The 22,966-nt window shown below is 43.5% G+C and overlaps 1 protein-coding gene across 4 annotated transcripts in view; it reads right to left on the bottom strand.

The window, feature by feature from the left end:
- Nucleotides 1–1,886: 1,886 nt before the first annotated feature.
- LOC102937884 (charged multivesicular body protein 3) overlaps nt 1,887–22,966 on the bottom strand; it is a 56,575-nt gene continuing 35,495 nt past the window's right edge. For 3 of the 4 annotated variants that reach the window (XM_043544875.1, XM_027826187.2, XM_037898298.2), the window contains 5 exons: nt 18,214–18,274; nt 9,242–9,421; nt 4,963–5,084; nt 3,923–4,037; nt 1,887–2,413 (listed from right to left, as the gene is read on the bottom strand). In XM_043544875.1, the coding sequence (XP_043400810.1) occupies nt 2,274–2,413; nt 3,923–4,037; nt 4,963–5,084; nt 9,242–9,421; nt 18,214–18,274 (618 nt within the window). In that variant the 3' untranslated portion in view covers nt 1,887–2,273. Of the gene's footprint in view, nt 2,414–3,922; nt 4,038–4,962; nt 5,085–9,241; nt 9,422–18,213; nt 18,275–22,022; nt 22,047–22,966 lie in introns of those variants that run through there. The other variant, XM_043544874.1, reaches the window with a different exon arrangement.

Below are 22,966 nucleotides of genomic sequence, written 5' to 3' on the forward strand. Positions count from 1 at the left end.
CCTCACAGAGTAAGAGTTACCAAAAGTTTTGGATTGACAGAACTCCGGGTAACAATACCAGTGCAGCTGGAGAGATTCACTTTGTCTCCAGATGAAGTTGTGTCAGACACCTTCCTCCTAGCCAAGTGATTATCAGTTTCAAGAACACCTAGGGAGAATAGCCAGTGCTCTTGAGATGCCACTGGAAGAGGCGCAGGACAGTCAGCACAAGTTACTAGAGGTTCTACGCTCATTGGCACCAGCAAGAGTAGCCTAATCATAGAATATCAGGGTTGGAAGGGACCTCAGGAGGTCACCTAGTCCAACCCCCTGCTCAAAGCAGGACCAATCCCCAACTAAATCATCCAAGCCAGGGCTTTGTCAAGCCCGGGCTTTGTCAAGCCCGACCTTAAAAACTTCAAAGGAAGGAGATTCCACCACCTCCCTAGGTAACCCCTTCCAGTGCTTCACCACCCTCCTAGTGAAAAGTTTTTCCTAATATCCAACCTAAACCTCCCCCACTGCAACTTGAGACCATTACTCCTCATTCTGTCATCTGGTGCCCTGAACAGTCTAGAGCCATCCTCTTTGGAACCCCTTTTCAGGTAGCTGAAGGCTACCCCCTCACTCTTCTCTTCTGCAGACTAAACAATCCCAGCTCCCCAGCCCCCTAATCATTTTCATTGGACTCTGCAATTTGTCCTCATCTTTCTGTAGTGGAAGCCCAAAACTGGATGCAATAAGTCCAGATGTGGCCTCACCAGTGCCAAATTGAGGGGAAGTGAGTATTCCCCTCTATCTGCTGGCAATGCTCCTACTAATGCAGCCCAAAATGCTGTTAGCCTTCTTGCAACAAGGGCACATTGGACTCATATCCAGCTTCTTGTCCACTGTAATTCCCAGGTCCTTTTCTGTAGAACTGCCGCTTAGCCAGTCGGTCCCTGGCCTGTAGCAGTGCCTGGGATTCTTCCCTCCTAAGTGCAGGACTCTGGGGTTCAACAAGGACAAATGCAGATTTCTTCTGACCCAATTTGACAAGGTCACTCTAGACCCTGTTCCTACCCTCTGCCCCCAGCTTAGTGTCATCCAAACTTTCTGAGGGTGCAATCCATCCCATCATCCAGATCATTAATGAAGATGTTGAATAAAACCAGCCCCAGGACCAACCCCTAGGGCACTCTGCTTGATACGGGCTGCCAACTAGACATCGAGCCATTGATCATGGCTGTTACTCTGAAACCTGATCAGTACCTGTTGAGCTCAACTATCTAGCCAGCTTTGTATCCACCTTATAGTCCATTCATCCAATCCATACTCTTAAAACTTGCTGGCAAGAATATTGTGGGATATTGTCTCTTCCAACCCTAATTTTCTATGATTCTATGAATGTATTGAGTACCCAATTCCTTAAAAATAGAGCTTCCTTCACTAGTTTCTTGAGCTCTCAACAGCAGTAGGCTTCATCCTTCTTTTATCAAGCACCAGTCTTACTTCTGAAGAAATACCCTGCTGTCCTGATAAAGGGTTTGCTAAAAAGGACTTTGGGTAAGGGACAGTAGAAAAACATGCTTCAGTAACATTTGTTAAAAATTGAACAGCTACAACCTAAAGCATAGGACTGTTACAGCTGTGGTCAAATAGTCTTTACAGCTCAGTTTTCCCATTTGCACACTGGAGGGGAAAATAGCTCCTGTTGAAGGCTGGGTGGGTTAGTCTGCACTTGTAAAATGCCTGATCTCTGGATGGAAGGGGGTGGTAGAAATAGCTTTAAGAAAATAAACTAAATGCTTCAGCGTAGACTGACCATTGACCAAAACTTCCCTTTCCTCACCATTATCAGCTTGAATACGCACAAAGGTTAGAACAGACTCTTAAACTAAGATGCAAGCTAAACAGACCCCCGGGGAGCAAGTGTTAAACAAGAAGTTTATTAAAATCCATTCGTAATGTTTCAGAAAAATGTACACACACTTAAATAGTAAAGGGTTTTTTTGGTAGCAGCTTAAGCCAGTACAAGTACTTTGTTAGAGGAAGACCCTACCTTGCTACAAAGAATATTTTTGGAAAGATTGTTTTAGATCTGAAAATACATTACACCCCCTATTTCCCTATAGCCTACATTATCTGTGAAAGGTTGGCAAAAATAACCTTTATAGAACACAAGCCCCAGGAAAAATGTATATTACAGGAAGTATTTTCAGAAACAAAGTTTTACATTTTACAGGAGGAACAGACCATCCCAGAGGAAAAAAACCAAACCACAAAAAAACAAGCTGTACATGTGAACTTAATATCTAGCTACGGAGCGTAGCTAACCGTGACTGCATTGCTTCAATATCCTCTTCCTCTTCTTCATCAGCCATACCAACAGCCCCTATGGGCTCAGTTTCTGGAAGAGCATCTGTAACTTTGCTAGGTGCTTTACCCAATGCCCCTGAAAACAAGCAAGATAATGTCCAGAATCATCATTAATCAGTCAGTCATCTGTATTTAACAAATGGAGAAGTTCTCAGGTAGCTGCACATTTTAGAGGTTTAAAAGTAACAGAAGTCAGCCACTGCTGTACGGTTGAGACAGCATGTTGGAAATTTAGAAACAAGTGATTAGGCTATCTAGGCAATAATTCATGATCAGTTCTTCCTAGTGTGTACCATACAGTATCTTGCCCATTTTAAAGTGTCTAGACGAGCACTGTACTCTAATTCTAAGGGCCCTAGGGAAAGATAGTGGGAGACTCATGCTGTGACACTAACCCGACCCTGGCTCCCTGCACTCCTGTGGCCACAGGCAAAACAGATTAAAAGTAGCTCGCCTTCCTGCTTTATTCTTCTGAGGCTCTTAACAGTTGTGAATGGGAAGAGCTCCTTGTTGCAGGGCAACTTCACTTCCGTTCCCATGGTACTCAGCCGTGACAGCATCTATGGCCCAATCCATAAACCCAAATGCTGCAGAGCATTACACATCTTTTGGCAAGTGAGCAGAGGGTTAAAGAGTATTTTTAAAAAGGAAAAGAAATGTGAGGCAGGGAAAGGGGGACCAAAAAAAAAAGGGGGGGGGGTTGGGAACTGGGCACAAGGAGACACGGCAAAGCATGGGGCAGGGAACCTAATTCACCCATAGGACTGGCCACTAAGGAGGCTGGGACTTGTGGGACTTCCAGCTTCCCTGTAGCCCTTCAGATAATAGTCTACAGTCAGAGACTTCTGAATTAATATTTTATATTCAAAGCACTTTTACAAGTTGTCTCATTTAATAAGGAGATTTTCCAATTATTCAGCCTAGATTTTACTTAAAAAGGGACACAGTCAAGTGGTTCAGGGCCAATTGTTTTGGTGTTATTTAAGCTGCGTAAGACCCAGAGATTTTCATTTTTTCAAAAATTGGAAAATAGGGGAAAATAGTTAAACTAAAGTGTGTTTAGCCCAAACAGTGTAGCAGCCTGTGACCCTGACTAGATCAGAATCAAAAGCAATGCAGTCTCCGCTATTGTTACTGTACAAGTTGAGAGAAACACAAAGTAACTAAACTGCAGCAAGCATGAATTTATTTAAATTCTGGTTTAAGGGGTTACTAGTACCAAAGGAAAGTGGCTTTTTAAAATAAGGTGATAACCTGACTCTGTCTCTATTGAGTTCTGTGCATTCCTCCTATTTATACTTTTTGGACCCACCCTAGCCAGTTCTTTCCTGCCTCAGTATTCCGATTATCAGCTACAGTACTTCTGTTCCATCTCTGAGGGCCCCATCTTGTGAAGTACTGAGAACTCCCTGCTGCCACTAACGCTAAGGGCATTCAACACTTTGCAGAATTGGGCCCCCAGACATTTAGTCCAGGTATATACAGAGGGTCTAATTCTGCAATAGGAATCAGTGAGTTTTGCCATTTAATCCACTGGGAACAGAACCATGTTCTTAGTCCTCATAACACAGACTCATGTACTCACCAGCTGTAATCTCAAACAGGATTTTATCGATTTCCAGCTCTGCTTCCTCTTCCATTTCCTCTTGGTCTTCCATATTTTCAAAAGTATCCTCTAACATTTCTTCTATGATACCAGCCTATAGGGAAATGGAAGGTAACAGATCCCATTTCTGGGACTTACAGCCAGCCAGCAGCGCAGCACTCTCAGGAAAGTATATTCAGCTCCCTCAATTTCATAATAGTCTAGATTATGCGTGCCGCTATCTCGCCATCAAAGGACTCAGCCTTGCTTCCAATAGCAGCCTATCTACTACACACACCATCCCTGTGCTTTCCTGATAGTTCTGTAATTAGGTCAGCGTGCAGTGGAGCTGGTTTAGCATGTGGGTTATTTTTAAAACACAGACCCTTTGAATGTTTTCACTGCAACAAAATGACATGTTATTGCACACTTACTGTGAGGAAAGAATGACTGACAATCAAGAGTAGGATAACCCAAGAATTAAACTGCAGTGTTGTCTTATTAACACCTTAGAGCAATATATCAAATTTATTGCCCTATATTTAATCAAATGCAACTACAACACTGAAACCTTTGAAAAGCCAGCCTGTATGTTAATGCTCCAGTCAGTCACACACAGCTATATTTGCCCAAATGATATTCTGTAATCAGCTAAAAATTTTGGAAGCTTTTTCTATAAATTCCACTGGGAACACTTTTTCTTTAAAGAAAAATCCCCCTGCAGGGCTTGGAAACCAAACATTACAAAATTACACTAGCGCATATCACATGCGCACAGTAAAATGGATAAGAAAAAAGTTTTAGTAATCTAGAGTATTAACGTAAGAAAATTATTATTTAAAAGTGTGTTTTTAACTTGAGTATTCCTTTAATAGCAGCAGAGGAAGACTCTGGAACCTATGTCCTATCTGTGTATATTGTAAGCTCTTCAAGGCAGGGACCATTTTACTATGCGTTTGCACACTGCTGAACAATGGGACCCCAATCTCACTTTGAATGTCTAGGTGCTATTGTAATACACAATATATTTCAGAACTTACCTTCATCATTTCTTTGGACAATTCCCTCATCGTTGCCTGAATTTCAGGGATTTTTACTAGATTTTGCATGGCTTTCATGACCTCTGTGCTCTTCTGTAACGAACCTGCCACCCTGAGGACAGCTGCCAAGAGAAGGCATGGAAAGGCTTTAGAATGAAGCCAGCAGAGGGGAACAAAACTGACGGAGAGTCCTGCTTGTACCGTTTATCATCATTTTGGAATCTAGGAAAGTGCATATAAGAAAAGAGATTGTCCATTTATTTAATCACCTTCTAAACTTAAAGTTGTCTGTTTTAGGAGAGGGGAAAAATCTGACTTTCCCTGTTTTGAAAGATGGAAGAGTTTTAGTGGAGATACTGCTCCAATTAACTGCAGTTGAGCCATGCCAATAGATCTAGATTCCACCCCACCTGCAGTTAGATTCAGAAAATAAAAAGTTTCTGTTTGCTCTTCTCAGGTGGGAAGTTGATGAGCATGGAATAAAACCTACACAGAAAGTCTTACTGAAGTTTTCATGCTGGTCAGGCGAGCAAGACTATGTATCCATGTATCTGATTATTCATGATATTAGTACCCTGATGTTGTGAAGCCACCCTTGTAGTCTGACATTTTTGGGAGAATTAGAAACTCTCTCACTGTCAGGAATTCACATCACTGGATTGTTGCAAAGCCATTTAATATTGAATTAGAAAACTGACAATTGCCCCTTTTTGAACAAGAAATAAAAACTGGACTAAATTACAGCCTAAATTGGGTTTCCATCAATATTTTTTTGCAGTGGCTAATTAACAGTCCTGGGCAACATCCAACGATGTCTGTGAAGCTAATTATTAGAATGGTGCTTAAATGTTCCTTAAATGTCAAATCCTGAATAAAGATAAAGTTGAGAAATAACAGCATCTCTTTATTAATAATGAAGAGTTCCCATATTTTAAACGACACTCTTGAACTAAGGGGATGAATTTCACATGGTACTTTTCATTTCAAAACTCTCCTAGCTTACAAGTGTTTTTAACATCAGGCCTGAATAATGAGAAGGTACAGAAATATCAAAACATTTCAATTGTATTGATAGTCAAAGTTTTTCAAGCCAATTAGGGGTCTAATAAAAATACAAGCCAGAATCCCACCTTCCTTTCTGCCTCTGATAAAATAATGGCTATAATATCACTGTTATTACTGTGGTGGTATCAGTAGTAACTCTACAGTGAAGACGGCCTTCAGTTTTTCAGTTAAAGGAGGATTAAAATCCCTCTAGAGCAGAGTTCATTGATTGAATTTAGTTCCCAGATTTACCATTACTATTGTTCAGATTAGTTTTGTAGGACACTTTGTTGGGTAAAATAGTTACTAAACTCTCCAGCAAAGGTAACTATAATAAATCAATGAAGTTTGATGTGGAGGTCTCCTTGTAGCTAAGCCATCACAGTCCCCACAAACAAAAAACTTCTTACACCCCCCCCCCCCACCACCACCACCTATGATCATGGCATCCTGCATAACAGGCATTTTGGAAATCTCAGAATTAGAAACAAAAGTAATTCCTCTTAATTATAACTAAGGCTACATTTTAGTCATGGGTATTTTTAGTAAAAGTCATGGACAGGTCATGGGCAGTAAACAAAAATAAATGGCCCGTGACCTGTCCATTACTTTTACTATATACCCAACTAAAACTTGAGGGGGTGGTGGGGGTGGCACAGGGGCGCAGTGGGTGCTCGCATGGCCTGGGGGGGCACCGTGGGCAGCGCAGCTCAGGGAAGTGCGGCGGGTGCTCGGGGGGGTGAGGGGGGTGGTTCCCTACCCAGCTCCTGGGAAGTGGCGACCCCAGCTCCTAGCTCCATGTGCTGCCTCAGCTCTGTCCCAAGCCCTGGTTCTGCAGCTCCCACTGGCTGGGAACGGCGGCCAATGGGAGCTGCGGGGGTGGTGCCTGCAGGCAGAGGCAGCACATGGAGCTAGGAGCTGAGGGAGGGGACTTCCTGTCGCCCTTCCAGAGGGCTCCCCCCAAGTAACCACCGCCCTGCCCCCCAGCCCTGAGCCCCACACCCCCAAACTCCTGCTGCTGGGGGGCAGGAGGGCAGAGACTGTCCCAGCAGCAGCCAGGCAGCTTCTGGGCCAGCCACACCAGGCTGCTGCAGAAGTTACAGAGGTCACGGAATCCGTGACTTCCATGACAAACACGGAGCCTTAATTATAACCATTTGCATGGACCATACAGCAAGAGCTGACACCTGGATCAATAAGTCTTCATTTACTGTCTTCCAATCCTGCGTCCCTAGTTCTGCTACCCAGCCAACTTGTTCCGGAGCCTCCTCCCCGGCCCAGCTTTTCAGCCTCTCACCTCAGTTTTTTGGTGGTTGGCTGGTCGTTCTTTCTGGAAGCTGTTCACACACCCAGCCAGACTGTCACCCTGCTTTTCTCTACACCTCTTCCAATGCATTTCTCCCTATTAGGATATAGATATTCAGGCCTGTCTGCAAAGGCCTGTACTTTAAGAATTTAGGGGTATTCTTATCACTTGGCTAGTTCTAGAGGTATAAAAGAAAGAGTCAAAATCACTGTCTGCTGGTGTAAGGGCCTTCTCTTACTGTGACAGTTTGAGGCCCTGTTCTTAGGCTAAGGCCTTTGGCTAAGCAGCAGAGGCAGCCATAAGCTAGGATGCGAATAGTCACATCCTCACATTCCAAACTAGTCACATTGAAATAAGGTGCTATTGGGCTGTCAGGCACTATCAGGACAGGATTGTATTCCTATCACCTCCGGAGAAAGGGAAGTGCCTAAAAAATGTAAAAGGAAACTTAGTTTGATAGCATCCTGTCTGGCAAGAACTCACTTATCAATAGCTGGGATGTGAAATCCTCACTTCTGTATTGTTTTGTCATTATAGTTCCCACTTTGCTATTGTTTGTCTGTATAATCTCTGTCTGGTTCTGTGATTGTTCCTGACTGCTGTATAATTAATTTTGCTGGGTGTAATCTAATTAAGGTAGTGGGATATAATTGGTTAGCTAATCATGTTACAATATGTTAGGATTGGTTAGTTAACCAATCATTCTACTGAAATTTAAGGTATAGCTAAGAATATTACTATATAAATTAGGGGCAAACAGGAAGTAAGTTGGGATTCGAAAATAAGGAAAAAGGAACTTGTATTTAAGCTTGCTGGAAGTTCACCCCAATAAACATCGAATTGTTTGCACCTTCGGACTTCGGGTATTGTTGCTCTCTGTTCGTGCGAGAAGGACCAGGGAAGTGGGAGAGTGAAGGAATAAGCTCTCTAACACTCCCCTCGTCCCCAATGGACCCGATAAGTCACACTAGGTCTCCTCTTAGCAAACAGATTATATATGATATGATTAAATCAGACTCTGGCGCCTGTTGTGGACTAAAGAAGGTGCCTCCACTGCAGAGCTAGGAGCTCCTCCTCATTTTGTTCTGCGTTTGTACACCACCACAGGGTCCTGGTCCATGACTAGGGCTTTTAGGTGCTACAGTAATACAAATTCATAATAAGGCAATTGCTTGCAAGTCTTCCCCTCCCTATCCTTGGATCCCTTTTCTCCCTGCTGCTGTTAGGAGCTACAATGTGGTGAGTTATCAGTGATAGACCAGCCAGAAAATGCATTTTAAAGGGAGATTTCAACATGGACAACAAGACTTGTAGATGGTCAAGAAGGGGGCAAAAATTCTAAGTGTAGGGGAGGCATGGAAGAAGGTCTCAGTAAGGGGTTGTCAAATGCTTTGACAGATGAAAAATGGTCTAAGTGCTAAATATTAAGCCATTGGGCAAACTGTTCCTCTTCTCTATCAAGCCCACCCTTGCTTTGATGCTTCACAGTGCAGGACTCTTGCTTTAAAAACCACAGGAATTCATGCAAGAAGATACTGGGTGCTCTTACAAATGAAATACCCCTCGGATACGCAGCCTGTCAAAAAACACCCCACCCCAGTAACAGAATGTGATCAAGCTCTTCTTGTAATGCTAGAATCTTTCTTACAAGGGGCTCTGGAGTCAGCCAGCATTACTCATACTCTCGCTATTTTAGAAACGCTCAAAGAAAAACAGACACACAGCGCATCATGAGAGGAAAGACTACCTTTTGGAGCAGATGACTTAAGTGTAAATACATCCTGCAGGCTTGGACTCATTTGAGATAGGCCCAAACCATCCCAAACTTTGACAGAATTTGACTCCAATTTTGAAACATTCAGTTCAGGGCCAATCTCTACCGTTAATCTAAGGAACAGTTATTGTATTTAGGTGCAACAAGGTTCTTACCAAGCTGGTTCTTCATCCCCATGAGCACAGAGTTCATGTGTGCTTTGGATGCATAGAGTTTGCTCACAGCCTTCCGAGAGCGGATCATTTCCTTTGCCAAAACCACACACACGTCTTTTTGACCCTTTTTGGCAGCATCTTTTACTGACCGCTTTACTTTTTCTTCTTCTCTTTGGATATCTGGGTTACAAAGGACAAACAAGTACGGACAAGTCGTCAGAAATGGCTGGAAGCTAGGAGCAGACATTCATTGCTTATTGGAGTGCATTTTTAAAAGCAACAGTTCATCATTAAAACTTTCCACTTCAATAATGCCTTTCATTTAAGCATGTATCCAGCCATTGAAGATTGAATGGGGTATTGTGGTTTATGCATCACCAACAGATTTGTTAACTAAAGTTGTAATAGCAAAATATCTATTTCTAGCATAGCACATCCAGTTCTATGATTTCCCTTACATCAGTCTGTCACAGCATTACCTCCAAGCTTTCCAAGCACCTGGCTGAGATCAACTCCTGTATGAAGAGCAGCTGGCTGAAGCTAAACTCTGATGAGTGAAATAATGCCGGCCAGAAGAGGGAAGCACTTTGAACCACTCACCTCCTCCATTACAATTGCCATCATCAAAGGCAACCACATTCACATTGTTAGATTAATGCAATCTGCTTGCTGTAAACCAGACACTGCACTGCGCTCAGATAGCCAGACAGTTGTGGTGGCAATGAATGCCAATTTCCATCTACAACTGGTCAAGTCCTATCCGACACAGATCCAACCATGATGAGAGACGTTTATAACCTCTAATCCTACTTACTGAAATTCCTTATACCTATGAAGTTAGTGCCGTAAAGGAAGCTACATCTATCGAGATGCCAACCTTGATCATACTTTTAGGGATGTTTATGAAAAAGTTAGGGAGGTTGCTCGGACCTCTCTGCCCCTTCCCTTTGGAGAAACTGGGACCTCTTGTCCCTCTCCTCCAATGGCTGGGGGGCTGGGTTCCCCTCACTCCCCTACTTGTTGACCCTCACCCTTAAAGAGAAAGAAGGATCAGCCCTAGGAAACGTGCCCTCCTATGCTGCCTAGGGCCCTTAATTACTTTGGCCATTCCTGGCCTGGAACTCCTTGCTGGGATGATCCTCCTCCTCTGCCACTGCTGCCTTCTCCTCCTGCCCTTCCGACTTCACCTCCCTTTCAGCCTGGGAAGTCAGGTCTGATAGGAAGCAAACCATGGCAAACCAGTGGGGCTTGGGGTGGTGCTGGATTCACTGCCCAAGCCACAGGCTGTGCATGAATTGCCTCAGGTGGATCCTGGTGGAGAGCTCTAGTACCTAGAGCACGTTGACAAAGTCCAGCATGGCCCACTTGGGGCAGTTAAAGAGCAACACGCAGCCTGTGGCTTGGGCAGTGAATCCAGCAGTGCCCCAACCTATTCAAAACCACCACATCTTGCCTCCTTTCCGACCCTCATGGTGCAGTCTGTGCACGAGTCATAGGCAGTGGAGAAAAAAGCCCCCCATTCCCACAATGCTATATGCTGTGTTTGGTGGACTCCAGTGGTGGTGAGTGACACACACATTTTATTTATGTGACAGAGACAAAATTAGTAGATTTAAACTTAAAATTGTAATTTTGTAATTACATGTGCAAATTCAGGAGGAGTACTGAAAGTTAGGAATGCTTGGCATGTCTGCATCTGGTTCAGAACACAGCAACTTGCCTTCTCACTAAGACAGGTAACTGGGAATGGATCATCCTGATTTCCCAGTCCCTGCATTGGCTCCCTCTCAAACACCTAGAGGTCAAGGCTGCTGTTCTGAATTTCAACAGCTTGCATGAAATCAGCCCCCACTAACTACCCGAGAGACTTTCTTGTGATAATCTAAGCTCCACACCACTGGAAAAGATGAGGTGACCAAGAAAGAGGGGAAAACTAGTAGCCAAAGAAAATGGAAATTTCTTAGGAGCTGGACCAAGATTACGGAAACGACTGCCAGCCTCATTACATTCAGAACTACATGCTAAATCCATCTGTCTGCTATAGCTTTCCCACAATAACGTTCTCAGTCACATTATCACTCACATTTAAATCCCTAACATCTTGTTTGTTCCTGCCAACTGGGCTGGGAAATAAAGATTTGTAGAAGGTGTTCATATACCATTATGATGGGTGACCTCACAAAAATGTAGGTTTCAGAGTAGCAGCCGTGTTAGTCTGTATCCGCAAAAAGAACAGGAGTACTTGTGGCACCTTAGAGACTAACAAATACATTTGTTAGTCTCTAAGGTGCCACAAGTACTCCTGTTCTTTTCACAAAAATGTAGATGGTTTAGATTCACTTTGCTCCTTCAGGAAGCAGAAATCTTTCATCTATTTAGACTCCATACACATTTTGTAAATAAATGGCTCAACTTCCCAACTAGCTTTGCAAGTTATTTTAGAATCACATTTGTTTATTACTCAAAATCTTTAATCTTGCAGGTGGGATAATCACTTTGTCAGACACAGTTCATTAAATAATTAAGCTTTGACTTGCTTTCCTGCCAGGTTTATACACTTTCACTGGCATTTAATGAACAGGGCTTAGAAGCAATTCATAGTATTCCACCTGGTGCATTAACTTTTAAATATAAAATGGTACATTCAAAATACATCCATTTGAAACAGCTGTATGGCCACTGTTGATATCATTGATAATGTTATATGATTAGAGAAGCCCTTTATTCTGGAAACTTTCAACAACATTGATAGACTGAGGAACACCTGAATGGCCTAACTCAACCTTAGTTTAGTCTCCAGCTTAACTCCCAGCATTTGATGTGACCAATATTATCGGGACAGTCCCAACAGTAGGGGCTTTGTCTTCTATATGCAACTATGTCTCCCCGCCCCCCGCAAAAAAGAAAGTGTCCTGATTTTTCACAGTTGCTAATTTGATGTCCATGTATTAGATGTGAGGAAGAACAATACTGAATAGCGTCTTCACAAAATGAATTCCAGTCTTTTATGCTTTGAAATTAAGGTACTGTACAATGCTCAGCTTGGAAAAGAGATGACGAAGGGGGGATATGATAGAGGTCTATAAAATCGTGACTGATGTGGAGAAAGTGTTATTTACTCCTTCTCATAACACAAGAACTAGGGGTCACCAAATTAAATTAATAGGCAGCAGATTTAAAACAAACTAAAGTATGTATTTTTTCACACAATGCACAGCCAACCTGTGGAACTCCTTGCCAGAGGATGCTGTGAAGGCCAAGATTATAACAGGGTTAAAAAAAGAACTAGACAAGAACTAGGATAGGTCCATCAATGGCTATTAGCCAGGATGGGCAGGGATGGTTCCCTAGCCTCTGTTTGCCAGAAGCTGGGAATGGGCAACAGGGAATGGATCACTTGATGATTACCTGTTCTGTTCATTCCCTCTGGGGAACCTGGCATTGGCCACTGTCGGAAGACAGGATACTGGGCTAGATGGACCTTTGGTCTGACCCAGTACGGCCGTTCTTATGCATAAGCTTCCTGAAATAATCAAGGCCCCTCCTTTTAGAAAAGGATTTAAGTAGTGTAAAATCTCCGCATTTTACTCATCTTGAAGGGATAATGGTGGCTATGCACAGCAAAAAAACAAAAAAATCAAGGCACCCGAAAAATATCCTCAGGTAAGAGACATATGCTCATAAAAGAATAAGGGGTTAAAAACTGGGCTTCTATTCTCCTGGCCCAGAAATAAAGCTTCCATTGCAGAGGTGGCTGAAAACTAGCTTGCAAGAAAAAGGCAACACCACCATTTGAATCCATTCAGCTATATTAACATTTAGGGATATTACTGATAGAAGATTTCAGTGAAATTGCCTTATAAAGAGAGCAAGCTCACGACAAATGTATGCAGTGATTATTTTCAAAAGCTCACTGATTTACACAGAAATTTTACACCAGAATGATTCAGGATTTGGCAAGTTATAAAAATAAATCCATCAAAATAGCATTCTGCATTTTGGCACACACAGGCCCAATATGAATTGGAGACATCAGTGCAAATTCTCATGTGGGAGTTAATGAATCTTTTGGAGAATGACTCACCCAGCATAAATGTCATTCAGCAGCAGAACACCTAAGAAATCTCTATCAGCCAATCCACTGGGACAATGAGTACCCTCCCTCCTCCCTCCCCCCGGACTATTTTCCTTTAGCAGAGTCTGGCTTAGTGGTGTTTTCCTCTTATTATCCACAAGAGACACCATGTGCTTACAAGATGCTGAAACCATTTCTTCAGCACAATCAACTATGCACTTTACAGGACACGGGAATACTTAAGTCCCTGCTCCAAAGAGTGTACAATACAACTAGGACAAATACCCTAAGTGAAACAACAGTTCAGGCATGAGAAAGTGCTAAGATCAATCCATTGTGCACAAAGCACTTACATGAGAGGAAAGTGATCAGGAACAGTCAGCATGGATTCACCAAGGGAAGGTCACGCCTGCCTAATCTAATCGCCTTTTATGATGAGATTACTGGTTCTGTGGATGAAGGGAAAGCAGTGGATGTATTGTTTCTTGACTTTAGCAAAGCTTTTGACACGGTCTCCCACAGTATTCTTGTCAGCAAGTTAAGGAAGTATGGGCTGGATGAATGCACTATAAGGTGGGTAGAAAGCTGGCTAGATTGTCGGGCTCAACGGGTAGTGATCAATGGCTCCATGTCTAGTTGGCAGCCGGTGTCAAGTGGAGTGCCCCAGGGGTCGGTCCTGGGGCCGGTTTTGTTCAATATCTTCATAAATGATCTGGAGGATGGTGTGGATTGCACTCTCAGCAAATTTGCGGATGATACTAAACTGGGAGGAGCGGTAGATACACTGGAGGGGAGGGATAGGATACAGAAGGACCTAGACAAATTGGAGGATTGGGCCAAAAGAAATCTGATGAGGTTCAATAAGGATAAGTGCAGGGTCCTGCACTTAGGATGGAAGAATCCAATGCACCGCTACAGACTAGGGACCGAATGGCTAGGCAGCAGTTCTGCGGAAAAGGACCTAGGGGTGACAGTGGACGAGAAGCTGGATATGAGTCAGCAGTGTGCCCTTGTTGCCAAGAAGGCCAATGGCATTTTGGGATGTATAAGTAGGGGCATAGCGAGCAGATCGAGGGACGTGATCATTCCCCTCTATTCGACACTGGTGAGGCCTCATCTGGAGTACTGTGTCCAGTTTTGGGCCCCACACTACAAGAAGGATGTGGATAAATTGGAGAGAGTCCAGCGAAGGGCAACAAAAATGATTAGGGGTCTAGAGCACATGACTTATGAGGAGAGGCTGAGGGAGCTGGGATTGTTTAGTCTGCAGAAGAGAAGAATGAGGGGGGATTTGATAGCTGCTTTCAACTACCTGAAAGGGGGTTCCAAAGAGGATGGCTCTAGACTGTTCTCAATGGTAGCAGATGACAGAACGAGGAGTAATGGTCTCAAGTTGCAATGGGGGAGGTTTAGATTGGATATTAGGAAAAACTTTTTCACTAAGAGGGTGGTGAAACACTGGAATGCGTTACCTAGGGAGGTGGTAGAATCTCCTTCCTTAGAGGTTTTTAAGGTCAGGCTTGACAAAGCCCTGGCTGGGATGATTTAACTGGGAATTGGTCCTGCTTCGAGCAGGGGGTTGGACTAGATGACCTTCTGGGGTCCCTTCCAACCCTGATATTCTATGATTCTATGATTCTATGAAAGCCTTCCTACACTGACCATTTAGAAGGCCCAAAGCCTCTATCAGTCTATATTTTTGTAAGGTAAGCTTTGTTTGACTACTTTGAGGGCAGAGAACCCAACTATGTGAATATCTCCTTTTGCAGGGAATGCAGACTTATCTTGTGGTCAAAAGGTAGATTCTACTTTCAGCTCTGCCAAAGACACGATGCATGACTTTAGACAAGTAATTGTCCCTGTGCCTCAGTTTCCCATCTATCAAGTGGAGACACATCCCTGTGTCATAGGCTTAACTCAAGGTTTATAAAGTACTTAGAGGTCCTGGGATGGAAGACACTAAAGAAATGAGAAATAAAGTTACTTGCTGGCTTTAAACATCCAAAAGCATCCATTTGACAGGGGCACTGTGATATTCTATACCTTGGGGGAGCGTACTGTAACCCCCATATTCCTCATTTTCATATAATCATGATCTTACGTATAAAGCATGCCTTGTAAGGTATCAGGGAAAAGGTTATGATCTGCTGAAAGTCATTTCTCTATCCATATGTATGCTTCCCGAGGCAACAGCAAGGAAAGTAAGCAACACCCGGGTGGGGTGTCAAACAACCTATCAACAGCCATTGTCCAGCAAGGGAGCTACAATGCGATGACTCGCCTGCATGAGGCAACACCGGGGGAATTGCTTAACCTTGCCTGGAGAGACTCAGCAATGCAACGCAGACATGCCTGGACTTGTGCTCCCCAAGCACATGGACTGAGGGTATAAAACAGACAGAGTGGACACATACTGGGCCCTTCTCCTGCCCCACCGTCGCTGCAAGCAACTAAGACACTGAGAAGAAGACAAGACTCCCAACAGAGGAGATTGGCCCAAGTTTAAGGAACAAACCTGTATATTAAGGACTGCAATATCCAGCGGGGTGAGAAAAACTGCTTAATCTAGACGTTGCCCAGTCTAATAGGGTTGAGAGTTTAGACTGTGTGCTTATATTTTATTTTAGTAACCATTCTGACTTTTTAACCTATCACTTAATATCACTTAAAATCTACCTTTTATAATCAATACATTTGTTTATTTGTTTATCTTTACCAGTGAGTTTGTATGAAGTGTGGGGCAAATCTGCTCAGGTTGGCAAAGGCTGGTGTATGTCCACATTCCATTGTTGAAGTGGTGAATCAATTAATAAATTTTCACTGCCCATCTTGAGCAGTGCAAGACGGTATATTCCTGGGGTACAGTGCTGGGAACTGGGGGGATTTGGCTGGTGCCTTTCTCTGTGTGATTCATGAGCGGCTTGGGGAGCAGTCATGCAATTTAGCTGGGTGTGTGGCTCTACATGTGGTTGTGCTGAGTGATCACAGCTCCTGGAGGGGTTGCTGCTGGTCACTAGCAAGGCATTGTGAGAGAGCTCAGGCTGGGGAGAGTTCAGGGGGCACTGTCCCAGGCTGCACCCTGGGGGGATCCCATCACAGGCACATTCTGCTCCATAGCTAATAATAAACTGAATGGTTTTGTTGCAGTATGACATACTCCAATTTTTCTAGATTGAGCATAATCATGATATGTGTATTTTATTATAGCATATGCATTACTGTGATTTGGCAACTGGACAGTCTCTACGTAAAAGAATAATTGGACACAAATCAGATGTCAAGAATTATAACATTCAAAAACCAGTTGGAGAACACTTCAATCTCTTTGGTCACTCGATTACAGACCTAAAAGTGGCAATTCTTCAACAAAAAAAACTTCAAAAACAGACTCTAAGGAGAGACTGCTGAATTGGAATTAATTTGCAAACTGGATACAATTAACTTAGGCTTGAATAGAGACTGGGAGTGGATGGGTCATTACACAAAGTAAAACTATTTCACCTTGTTTATTCCCCACCCCCACCCACACCCTGTTCCTCAGACGTTCTTGTCAACTGCTGGAAATGGCCCACCTTGATTTATCACTACAAAAGGTCGTCCCTCCCCCCCTCCTGCTGGTAATAGCTCACCTTAAGTGATCACTCTCATTACAGTGTGTATGGTAACACCCATTGTTTCATGTTCTCTATGTATATAAATCTCCCCACTGTATTTTCCACTGAATGCATCCGATGAAGTGAGCTGTAGCTCACGAAAGCTTATGCTCAAATAAATTGGTTAGTCTCTAAGGAGCCACAAGTACTCCTGTTCTTTTTACCTAATAGTCAGAGACCAATACAAAAGGTCCTCCTGGAACTTGTTCATAGAGCAAAACCCTGGTGAGAAGTCCATCCCCGCACCCAATCCCAGCTGCTGGGAATGTGGGAAGAAGGGGATGTAGCAGAAAAATCTACTAATAGTATGGTGTAATATCAAAACTCCCCTCCTTCCCGCAAAAAAAAACCCATACAGGAGTCAATCCTGTGCTCACAGAAATTGAAGTCCAATCTCTCATTACCAGAAGTCAAACTTCACCTCTTATATCCAGTTCTCCTTTTTGTCACTTTCCCAAATTTACCTCCCTTTACCCATCTGACATGTAAGTTATACTTTTTTGCATACTCCCTGCAAGTCAGTGCACATCGTAACCTCTTGCAACTAAACTGTATGTTACATGGCTGAAGTTGCTGGTTAATTTGACCTAATGGACACTTTTGAAAATTTTACAAGTGCCTTAAGACCTTAAATGCCTAAATAATTTCAGAAAATGGGATTTTGGAGATTAACTCACATTGAAAGTGTATGGGACTTGGGTACTTTTGAAAATTTTACTCCTAGAGACTTCTATGGGAGTTTCATGCTTACAAAAGATATAAATCCCTTGGACTATACTGTTCTTTTCATACATTCACAATTCTGTACCTCTAAAATGAGGAGTAAACTCATTCTGTGGCTCCACACACTACACAGGCCTTTGGCCACTCTCACAGTCTGCCCCCACCTCTTTTGATCAAGGGCATTTTTTCCCCTCTATTGATGGTAATTCACAATAAGAGCTCTTAGGTCTTGCTCAATATTATCCCATCTTCTCCTTGCTCAGCCATGAAGTTGCCACTCTAAGGATGTCCTTTCCACAGACACTTAGTTGATCCATCTTCCACCATCCTACCCATGTGCCCTGCCCACTGAAGTCCTTGGAATTTCACTACATTTACTATAGTTGGCTCTCCACAGACTTCCCGCAATTCCCTATTAAGAAGTTACCTAAAATTCCATTTTTTTTCTTTTGTATTTTGATATAAACCAGCATATATACGCACAAAGAGGAAGTCTGAGAAAATGTGAAAAAAACACAAACCTCTGATCTGTCTATCAATTACTCTCATTTCTTTCCTCATCTTCAGCGACCATTCATTGACCTAAAAATAAAGACAGGAAAAAGAGAAAGCATAAAAGATACCATAACTAAAACTGACTTTATACAGTACACTCCCAGTTGTCCAAATTCCCTTCATCCAAATATCCCACTTATCTGACTACATGGTGCATCCTCTCTCTGCAAACAGCATCCACCTACCAGCGAATTGCAGGGTTCAAGGAGCCAATTTACAGCAATGCCTCTAATTCATGCTATACCAGTGCAACAACGTATTCACTCAAATTATGGTTAAAGCTACGTTTTAGTCATGGGTGTTTTTAGTCAAAGTCATGGACAGGTCACGGGCAGTAAACAAAAATTCACAGCCCGTGACCTGTCCATGATTTTTACTATACACCCTTAACTTAAATTTGGGCAGGGGGCCACAGGTGCTCTGGGAAGGGGGGCTGTTCAGGGACGCCACAGGTGCTGGGGAAGGTGGCCCAGGACCCCGCTGATGATTGGGGGGGGGGGGTGCAGCGCATGGCCTGGGACCCCTGCTGGTGCTGCGGAGGAGGGTTGGCGGGGCTGGCAGGAGCTCCCTACTCAGCTGTGTGTGTCCCTGCAGCTCCTAGGCTGCAGAGGGGCCGGGGACTCCGCGCGCTGCTCCTGCAGGAAGCTTGCATTGGCCAGGAACCGCCGCCAATGGGAGCTGCGGGGGCGAGGCTTGCGGGCACAGGTAGAGTGCAGAGCCCCTGGCCCCTCCGCATAGGAGCTGCAGGGCCATGCAAGTGGGAGCCCCCCAACCCAAGGTAAGCACCACCAGCCTCGCACCTCCCAACCCCCTGCCCCTAGCCCCCTCCCACACAACCAGACTGCTGCTACTGGCCCAGGGGCTGCCCAGCTTGGGCAGCCCTGGAGTCAGCACCAGCTGCTGCAGACGTCATGGAAAGTCACAGAATCCAGGGATTCGCAGCCTTAATTATGGTTCCATGGCTGCAACATTGTATCCAGTGCAAAGTGCAGCTCACAATAACTAGTTGTATCCATAGCGGCATCTCTAGTCAACTCTCATCTCTGACCCCACAATCCAGGAAATACCCTCCCAGTGATCAGCAGGCAGGAGTCACATTAACACTGCAACCACGGAGAGGCCATATCCAGCCACAGCTCGGGACAGGCAGCCTGGGCACTGGGACAACCACAGAGGGGTGGGGTGTGCAGGGGCTGACAGGGAGAGTGCAGCCACTCATTGGCTCATAGTCCAGAATAGTAACAATAGCACACGATCGGGAAAAGCAATACCTCAGACTCTTTAGCCCGCCCAGCTGTATCTGGACCGTTACAGCCTCCCAGCCCATACCTAGAATCTACCTCAAAGTAGCACTTCCATTTGTCTGAATGGCCGGTTAGCAGAACGTTTCAGGTGTCCCCCAGGCCATTCAGGTAAACGGGGGTGTACTTTATTTTTAAAAAGTGGTTCTTTTATGTAGCTTTTAGATGCATATTTTCAGAATCAATGCTTCAGAAATGCAACAAACCTCTTTCCCTGGGGGCACAAATATCCTGCACTGATATATGCACATTTGGCACGCATGACCAAAGAACCTCTTAATGCCAGCTAGCAAAGGGGCACAGATGGGGTGCACAGAGGTTACAAAAATGTCTTAATTCTGGCACGTACATCCTGGTTCACCAAAGAATGTAATGCAAGGTATCAGAGGAAAGCCTGGTCACGCTGGTTATGAATATCATCGTGAAACATATGTATTGCTACTATGTAAGGAGCTATGTAACAAAACCTGTTCTTACAGTTTGTATCACTGTGTTAACCCCCAGCAGAAGTGGGGGGGGAAAAAAAAAAAGTGTGATGGGGAGTTCACTCCACACCAACCCTGAAGGGGTTAAGATGGCTCAGAAGGGGCCAATTAGGCCACATTTGGGGAAGAGCCAGAGACTGGGAAAGGCTAATTGATGATGAAGGTCAGCTGGATGGAGGCATGCTGAGCTCCTACAAAGCCAGAAAGTTTGCAGCAGGAGCAGACTTGATAATATTCAGGCACTTTAACAGTCATAATGAGCTATGGGGAAGAAACAAAACTGATCTAAATGGTAAATGCTTGGAACAATTTACTAATATGCATAACTTGGTAATATTGAATACAGGAGCACATAGTAGATTTAATTCTGTGGATGTATCCTTTTGTGTTAGATTTGGGAATTGCAACAAATAATATAGGTAGTAAAAGCACTGGGAAATATATAAAGATGACAGAATGGGAAGTGATGACTTCCCTACACTTATTGAGTACCAAGGTTGAGGAGATGTCAAAAAACACAAAAAGTTCCTAAACTGGAATTTTTGAAAGCTGATTGGGGCCTTTTCAAGATTGTTATGTATATTTATGTAGTAACTATACAACTGACAACCTAGGAGAATTCTATTACAATCTAATAAAAGGAATTACAGCAACAGCTGATCTGGTCATCTACAAAACATCAAATTGCCACTAGTTTAGAAATCTAGTTCCCTGAGGGAATGAGGGTTGCAAATTAGCAATAAAGGAAAGAAGGCATACAAGCAAGCAAAATACATGATGAAGAGTAAAGACCTAAAGAATTCTAAAAGATGTAAGGCAGCCACACAAAGGATTATCAAAGACACAATATTTGGCTAAATTTCTTTGGGAAACTGAACAAAGATTCAAAGCTTTCAAAAATATATAAACAAATTCAAAGAATGAATGGAAGTTGAAGTAAGTGTCTACCTGGTGTTATAGTTAACAGTGAAATTGAGGTCTCCAATTTGGGAAAAGCAGACATTTTAGCAAAATAATTCCAAAAGATCAGTAGTGAAATGAATCAAAGCAATGAGCTTTGTGAGGGGAAAAAAGGAGGTTTATTGAGGAAAACTGAACTATTAAATGGCTGGAGGGAATATACTGATTATGTGTTAAACAAAACTTTAGAATACAAGGGCTTTATTGCAGCCAACAAAAAGACAGTTCCAGGTAAAGATAAAGTAAGTAATGAAATGCTCTAGTGTTTGTCAGAAGGGAGTCTAAAGATTCTATTGTGGTTATATAACAATACTGTATGAGGTCGAAAGGACTCCTGTCAGTAGAATGGAAACAAGCATTCGTGATACCAATTTGGAAACCAGGCAAGGTACATACAGGACCTGATACTTACAGGCCAACATTTGTGGTGTGTGTAGACTAACATGTACACACCTGTCAGCTAACTGAGTGCAGAAAAACCTTTTGTCTCATGCCTGCTGCTATACAGAAGCAAGTAAGTGGCCACATAGAAATGTTCACATTAGTGCAGAACTGGGTTCCACTGCATTTCCTGTCCTATCCGTTGTTTAGATGATGGACTGAGATGCAGGAGATCTGGTCCCAGCTCTGCCACAGACTTCCTGTGTGACCTAGGACAAGTCACTTAATGCCTATGTGCCATGTTTTCTCATCTGTAAAGCGTGGATTATATTTCTCTATCTTACAATGGGTGTGACAGGGGAAAGGCACAGCAAGACTACCTACTCAACCAAGTAGATACATCCCAACTGCTGAGATTCATATTTGGGGCTCCAAAGTTGACACCTCTACTTCTTGGAGTGAAGAGAAGGGACCACTGCAGCTGCAAGCAAAGAGAGTAGGATGCCATGTTGTTGACTCTGGGGTGGGAGAGCGGGGTCTGCCACCATCACTCCAAATGGGAGACAGAGCCACAGGGGACCCATCTCAATGTGAGCAGCCTTAATCCAGCCCTGTGTTCACCTACTGTACAGCACTGCCTATACTTACAGAGTCCATAGAAGAGTCTTCAAATTTGGGTGCCCAAGTTTCCTTTCTGAAATGGTTGCACAATTGCACACTTCTAGCCACGTGTTCCTTTACTGTTGTATCTAAAATAGTCTCTGTCCAACCTAGAGTCACAACCTCACATCATATTTGCAGCATTGTTTTCCCCTTGCTGAATTGGTAGTCACTGATCCCACACAGAGCAACAAAAGTTTTAGACCTGCTTTCCTCTGCTCACCACAGTGCAATTCACAAGCACCAGTGTCTGCTTTTTAAATAATGTCTATAGCACCACAGAGCTGTATGGTATATAAAGGAAAGGAACTGAAGAATTTGACCTAAATTACACAAGGTTCAGCCAAAGGCAGAAGAGGAATGGATTACACTTGCATCAGTTTAACTAAAAGTATTTTTAAACTGATCTAGTTAAGCCAGTGCAAATTTTTATGCAGACAGTCTTAGTTCAGTTTAAGAGCGGCCTATTTTAATTTGGTAGAGACTGCTAAGCTAAACTGAAATAAGCTATCCAAAACAAAACAGAAGCGTCTACAGAGTGTTTTTCATCCGTTTAACTATATCAGTTTAAAAACCGAGTTAAATGAAACTGCTTCATCTCCTGCATGTACAGAAGGCCAAAGTAACGTGTGAATGTATTGTTAAGAACTGGCACAAGGCTTGACAATTTTGCCAGACATCTTTTAGCCATAAAATTAATTAGACAGGGTTCAGTCCGGACCCCCAGCTCCAATCCCTTATGGCAGAGGTTCTCAAACTGTGGGTCGGGACCCCGCAGGGGGTCACGCGGCTATTACATGGGGGGGGTCACGAGCTGTCAGATTCCATCCTAAACCCCGCTTTGCCTCCAGCATTTATAATGGTGTTAAATAGATAAAAGTGTTTTTAATTTATAAGGGGGGGGGTCGCACTCAGAGGCTTGCTGTGTGAAA

Source organism: Chelonia mydas, chromosome 4 (assembly GCF_015237465.2).
Source record: "Chelonia mydas isolate rCheMyd1 chromosome 4, rCheMyd1.pri.v2, whole genome shotgun sequence".
Taxonomy (NCBI): domain Eukaryota; kingdom Metazoa; phylum Chordata; order Testudines; family Cheloniidae; genus Chelonia; species Chelonia mydas.